At 42.5% G+C, this 6,541-nt stretch overlaps 2 protein-coding genes across 2 annotated transcripts; both read left to right on the top strand.

Moving 5' to 3' along the window:
* On the top strand, positions 1 to 2,216 carry LOC146453299 (uncharacterized). Its single transcript, XM_085096782.1, has one exon. It carries the CDS (start codon positions 297 to 299, stop codon positions 1,695 to 1,697), a length of 1,401 nt encoding a protein of 466 aa, XP_084952908.1. The 5' UTR covers positions 1 to 296; the 3' UTR covers positions 1,698 to 2,216.
* An 819-nt stretch (positions 2,217 to 3,035) lies between these two features.
* Positions 3,036 to 6,311, top strand: LOC146453298 (uncharacterized). The gene is made up of 4 exons (XM_085096825.1): positions 3,036 to 3,116; positions 4,550 to 4,715; positions 4,842 to 5,426; positions 5,476 to 6,311. The coding sequence occupies exons 1-4, from the start codon at positions 3,036 to 3,038 to the stop codon at positions 6,309 to 6,311; spliced, it is 1,668 nt and encodes a 555-aa protein (XP_084952951.1).
* The last annotated feature ends 230 nt before the right edge of the window (positions 6,312 to 6,541 follow it).

Raw genomic sequence — 6,541 nt, 5'->3', positions numbered from 1 at the left:
ACAATGATCCATTCTTAGTAAAACTGCTTACTCTGAGTTCTAATATTGCCTGTCTGTTGTGACTGGTTATGACCTTCTGTTAAACTAATCCCTCTATTTTTAATAATGATAATAGTAGCAACAATGATGATGATGATGATGATAATGATTAGCAGAAGAAGACGGCTTCTTCCGCCCCTTATTGCATCACTCGTGGTCAATCTGGTCGCCGCTCCGGTGATTACGTCACAGATTTAACCGGAAGTCAAGTGAAACGTCCTCGCCTGTCACCCTCTGAGCAAGCCTTACCTCAGAAAATGCAGCAACAGAAAAATGAACGAGAACAACTTAAACTGCAGGCCATTATGCGGCGGCTTGATAACACCAGAGGTAAAGTTTTGAAGCTGCTCAAACTGCAGAAAGCACGAGAACTTTTGCAGCAATATGAGAATCCGGCCGACAGATCCATTGATGTTGTTAACGGTCAGCCTCGTTATGTCCTCATGAAGCGAAGAGTTCCTGCACCAGGCAATTTCCCTGGGAGCGTTCGTGACGGAAGCAATGTGTCACACCTGCCCTCCCAATCGCAAGGTTTCCGATGCGTCCCTGGAATAAACATTGTTTCAAATAGAAATGATCAGAGAACTAATTATTCCTATAATACTTTAAAGTCGGCTGGTTTAGCCATGGATCATCAGACCCTACCCAGAATCATTGCCGTTCATTCTGTGATGAAAAACACGCATGTTAACTCGGATCGTCGCGTGCCAACCATCAGTCGTTCTCTTGTCGAGGCTTCTACTACAACACGTACAGAGTATATTGCCAGCAATGGCCCATCTTCTGGTGCTGAACAACGTGAAAGATGTCGATCTCCTTATATGTACGAGAGTAGTGAAGATCGGCAAACACAGGCACGTCTACCATTATCAAAGCAGACCACTCCAGGAGATAGTAGTTTCCAAAATTACGAAGACGAGGAAGTAGTCTTGACAAAAGTATGTATTGGAAATGGCCGTTTTTCAACGAGTACTTCGTTCCAAAGGGAAAGAAAACAGGACGAAGGTGATCTAACGAACTGCAATGACCAGAAAAACAATAGTGAGCACCCTAATCCGGGGAAGGCTGATGACCCGGGACCTTCTGGTCATCCGGAACATGTTGTTCATCCTCAGCATGTTGATCAGCCACCAAAAGTTGATGATCCTGGACACTCTGACAATACGGAAAATACTCATCGTTCTGATGATGTTTATCATCCGGAACAAGAGCACCATCCGGGTTCTTTTCGGAATCCAAGTCATCCTGATTCCGAGCTGTACTTGGGCGGTCCCCCTCCGTACCTTCCACTTCTTAACAAATCTGAAATGACTGTGCGGGAAAAGGAAACAAATCAACAACGCCGTGACAGCAGTCCCACTTCACCGAGGCTCACCAAGACAGTAACGGAAATCAGCGAAAAGATCGTGGAGACAAGGAAACGAATGAAGATTGAGACCATAGACTGGAAGAAATGTATTCTCTTTAAACTGGAGAAACGTTTAATTCAGAAACTGAGGCGAGCCGAGGAAGTAACAGGAGAGAAAACGGAGATCGAGGACTTGCGGCAAGAAGTACCAGAGCCATTATCCAAGGGGAAAGAAAGCAAAGTTAAAAGACAGGGCGGAATATCCAGCCGCCAAGAGAGCGTGACTGAAGATGGAGAAGATGCACTTTAAAATCCAGGTCAGCTGAGGAGAAGCAGCAGCGAGGATAGCTCGACTGAGAGTGTGACTGATGTTGATGATGATCATGAGGATGCAGTTGAACGTCTTGCTCCAGAGAGAAGAACCAGTCGCCAGGAAAGCGTGACTGAAGCCGTGACGGGTGATGCTAATAGCGAAGAGGAACGTCACAGTCAGGAGAGGACGAACTGCAGACAGGAAAGCGTGACTGACAACGTGACGGATGGTGACAATGTTGAACGGCATGTAGGCCTCCAAAAGCAAGAGAAATTGGAAGGATCCGGTCACGAACAAACGGAATCTTCTCTAAAGGAAAAGGAAGAAATGTGCCGGCGAAGACAGTCATAGTGTTGAAATGTCCTATGATCAGAAAGTAAAAATTGAACCTTTTGAAAACTCCAAACGCACTGGAGACAATGAAGAGAAAGTCAGTAACATCAGAAAACAGTTCAGTTCAAATTAAAACCAGAAAAACGTTGAATTGGAAGCTAGAAACAGATGATGATAATGATTAGCAGAAGAAGAAGAAAAAGCAGCCTCTGCTTGGGGCAGCCCATAATTATATCAAGGAAAGTGCTCTCTGGGGGAACCCAATATCTGCAATATCAAACTGATATTAACCTTTTGTATGTTCTGCAAAAGAAAGCTATTTGCCTGATCTCTTTTTTCCAAATTTAATGCTCATTCTGCTCCAATCTTCACTAAGTTAAACTTGCTAAAGTTGCCAGATATAATCCGATTTCATACGGTCTACTTCATGTACAGTACCGCTCAAAAGTAAGTTACCAGTCTCGTCTCGTTTCTCGCGAGTTTCTCAGTTTTGTAATGGGAAGTTACCCAAAGTTTTTAAGTTGTTTTTCCTCCCAACTCGTAATAAGCACAACTACAGTGCATGTACTTGTTTTGCTACTTGATCTACTTTTCATCTCCCTAAAGTTTGCACTAATTATGGTTAATGTGATATTAAATTTATCATTAGAATTATCATTTTGATTCCTACACTGTAGGCCCTAAAGCCTAGTTTCTATATGTCAGGAAAATCCCAGACGATTGGGGATTTCCCTGTTTCCCGACCGTCCCAGTCTTTCCCAACAAATGAAAACTGGGAATCATAGACATCCCCAATCGTCTGGGATGGTCGCAGATAAATTGGGACGATCAGGAGTGGTTCTATTTTCCAACACGTCCCAGATTTCTGCAATGGTCGGTGATCATTCCCGACATATGAAAACTCAAATTTGTACTGTCGGGAACCTCGGCGACAGTTTTAGCTCATTCCCAATCCTCTAAATTGCTTCGCTCCAGTTCCCCACTCCCACCTGGGGCATAAAAATGGCGTCTGTCACAGATGAATACCTCAAATCTGGGACAGACGTCTGGCGATTTCCAGACATCTCAGCAAAATCTGGGATGGTCAGGAAACAGTGAAATCTCCGATCGTCTGGGATTTTCCCGACATATGAAAACTATGCTTAAAATCTGGAATGAAATCAACGACTCAACTAAGTCTCTTAAGTAATCAGTTTGTTTAAAAACAGATGAGCAAAATTCATTAGCCTTTATCAATAATATACCATTATTTTATTATCAGCTGACCAAACAAATTAAATGTAAACCTTTAAGGGGCATCCAAACTAGTTAAGCTCATCAGTTATTTTGAGTGCCCTGCCACCAACTATCTAATTCAAATCACAATAATTTTAATTTCTTTCTTTTCTGGTATGAATAATAACTGTTGTTGTTGTTGTTGTTGTTTGTCTGTGGCTGAGAGACTTGATAGTGAGCAATACAATCATCCTATCATTGACAATTTTCTGCTGTAAACAACAACAATAATGATAATGATCATAATAATAATCATAATGATAATAATTAGCAATTATTTCACCAGCGCACGTTGGATGCAATATGATAGCAAATGAGTCCGAGTTGGCTAGAATCATCTCATACTCATACCCAACAAGCACAAGTGGAAAAGTTGTTAATCTTGTCGATTTAGATTTTTCACCCTGACGCGTACACTCTAATGCCATATTATTATGTGGGGCATTGTACAATGTATAATGGCTCAAATACCATGGCCGCTCTGGAACTGCATTATCCAATGAGTCAGTTTATAATAATAATATTTCCAAAGGGTCTTGATAATGGCAGACAAGTTAATATTTTAAAGAAAAACGGCAAAACGTTTGAGGCTATTAAACATGTTTCGACAGAAAGCTCTGTCATCCTCAGTTAGTTAAAGTACAAAACGGTATAAGTAGACAAAAATGTTAATTATGGTAACGGTGATAACAAAATGAACGTGAAACGTGAGAGTTATAAGGATAATTTTATATTTACATGGTGTTATTGCTGGTTCAAGGAGGGTTGTTCTTTTTGAATATAAATAGCCTCTTTTATCTTAAGTTGGAAAGTGGTAGAGGCGTGATCTAAAATATGAAAACAATCTAATGAGAATAATGCGCGCCAATGTTCAGAAGTATGCGAATGTTTGAAAATGTGAGAGGCCCTATCACTGGCTAAGTGCTCAAGTGCGCGTGTGGAAAAATGACGGGTTGTTTCGCCGACCTAACAGGCATTACAGCCCGCACATGTAAACTTATACACCGCACGCGAACGGAGCCCGTCAGGGATAGGGTCTTTTACACTAAACATATTACCGATCTTAAAGGAAGAAAAAAACTTGATATCTGTTGTAATGTTATTGACTAGGGACCCCACGGGATTCTGGGTCCTTGACTGTTTTCTAGGGCCACCCCGCGAACTGTCTTGGTGGCCATGTTTGAGTTCAGTGCGAGAGCACGTGTTTGGCAGTTTTCACTTCGTTTCTTTCTTGAGAATAGTTAACGTTAAGGTTTAGAACTGTGTTAGAGACAGACCTACAACATGGTGTCAGACGTGGTCGATTGTTGAGAAGTGAACGAATTGCAAGAAGGTACGAAAAAGCTGACAAGTCGCGTCCTAATGGCCGAGAGGGATTCCCACGCGCCTGGTCCGTTAGTGCTGGAGGTACACGCATCGGAAAACTGGAGGAAGTTTCTAATGCAGTTTGAAATTTACCTTGTGGCGAAAGCGAAAGATGAGAAACCAGATAAACTAAAGGTAAACATGTTACTTCATTGTGCTGGGCCCGAGCTATCGAGGAGTACAGTCATTTTGCTTTCAACGCGGGCGAGAGCAATGAGTGTTATGACGATGTCTGTAAGAAGTTTAAGGAACTATGTGAAGGGGCTAGGAATGTTATCTATGAGCGATTAGTGTTTAATCAGCGAAACCAGAAGGAGGGAGAGCGAATTGATAATTTTGTGAGTGAACTAAAGAGACTGTCCCTGACATGTGAATTTGGTGATCTAAAAAACTCATTAACCAGGGATCGTATTGTTGGTGGAGTGTTATCGGATGAATTACGAGGCGAATTGCTTAAAAAGCCAGATCTCACTCTGCAGAGTGCTCATGATTATTGTACAACTTTTGAGGCAGCTGAACAGCAAAAGTTCAAGTTTAATGTGCCCACAAGTGCTGGTACCGAACGCTCATCGGGAATTCAGTTTGTGAAGAAGTCAAACGGACAGGGCAGGGCAACTGCTCGGTGGTGCAAATTCTGCGGTTACAAGCACCCATTTAATCAGCCAAATAAATGTCCTGCATTTGGAAAAAAGTGCATGAAGTGTAAGAAAGAAGGACACTTTGCACAGGCGTGCAAAGACATTGCTAAGAAAGGTACGTTCACAAGTTGACACGGTGGAGCAGGAGAATTCTTTGTATGAAGACTGTCAGGGTAAGAGTGAGGATGTGCGCACATATTTTGGATCTGTTGAGCTGGAAACTGTTTCTGACAGCAGAAAGAGAAACAAAAGCTTGATTACTCTCAAGATTGCAGGAAGAGACGTTCGAATCAAGGCAGACACAGGTGCAGAAGCCACAGTTATCCCCTACAGCCTTTACACGCAAATCACTAAGAAACCTCTACAAACGATTTATCAACCGCTTAAAGGCTGGCTTGCAAAGAAACCCATACACCCGAAGGGCACTGTATCTCTTCCGACTCAGTACAAGAACCGAAAACTCGATGTGTTGTACCTTGTTGTGGAAGGCAACTTCACACCACTGTTGGGTTGTGATGCCTGCCTGGATCTGGAAGTGATTAAGTTTATGAATCTTCAATTAATAGATACACTTGAGCCACATGTCGTGAATTCAGACACATCAAGACGAGATGAAGACCAGAGTATTTTCGACACTGACCCTGTGCTGCGTGAATATCAAGACTGTTTCAGTGACAAGCCTGGTAAACTGCCAACTAAAGTGCATTTGGAGATTGATCCTTCAGTACCTCCAGTAGTCCACCCGCCAAAGAAAATACCGATTGCTCTGTTAGAGCCAGCACAAGAAAAACTCCAAGATATGGAAGAAGGTGGTATTATTGTCAAAGTGGAGGAACATACACCTTGGGTGTCATCTATGCTAGTTGTTGACAAGAGGAAAGCCAAAGATAGAGACATGAATATTCCACCATCTAAGGACAATGTTCGAATTTGTATTGACCCAATGCAAGGGACCTCAATGAGGCTCTCAAACGGCCTTATTATCCAATGGTTACTGTAGAGGAGGTAGCAAATCGCCTGTTAGGTGCAAAGAGCTTCACGTCCCTTGATGCCTGCAGTGGGTACTGGCAACTCCAAGTTGATGACGAAAGTTCTATGCTCTCAACGTTTAATACCCCTTGGGGGCGTTACCAATTCACGAGACTCCCTTTTGGCATTTCACCAGCTCCTGAAATCTACTAACGAGAGATGGACAGACTTTTTGAAGGGGTACCTGTTCAAATAATAGTA

The sequence above is a fragment of the Pavona decussata genome, unplaced genomic scaffold (genome assembly GCF_977016875.1).
Source record: "Pavona decussata unplaced genomic scaffold, jaPavDecu1.1 SCAFFOLD_339, whole genome shotgun sequence".
Classification (NCBI taxonomy): domain Eukaryota; kingdom Metazoa; phylum Cnidaria; class Anthozoa; order Scleractinia; family Agariciidae; genus Pavona; species Pavona decussata.
The sequence above is the reverse complement of the archived record's forward strand: the minus strand, read 5'-3'. Positions and strand labels throughout refer to the sequence as shown.

Bases quoted from the DNA above. Each gene is read 5' to 3' on its own strand.
- LOC146453299 (XM_085096782.1), top strand. From the start codon at position 297: ATGCAGCAACAGAAAAATGAACGAGAACAACTTAAACTGCAGGCCATT.
- LOC146453298 (XM_085096825.1), top strand. From the start codon at position 3,036: ATGGCGTCTGTCACAGATGAATACCTCAAATCTGGGACAGACGTCTGG. The intron at 4,716-4,841 runs GTACACGCATCG...GCTGGGCCCGAG, and splicing joins CTGGTCCGTTAGTGCTGGAG to CTATCGAGGAGTACAGTCAT. The intron at 5,427-5,475 runs GTACGTTCACAA...CTTTGTATGAAG, and splicing joins CAAAGACATTGCTAAGAAAG to ACTGTCAGGGTAAGAGTGAG.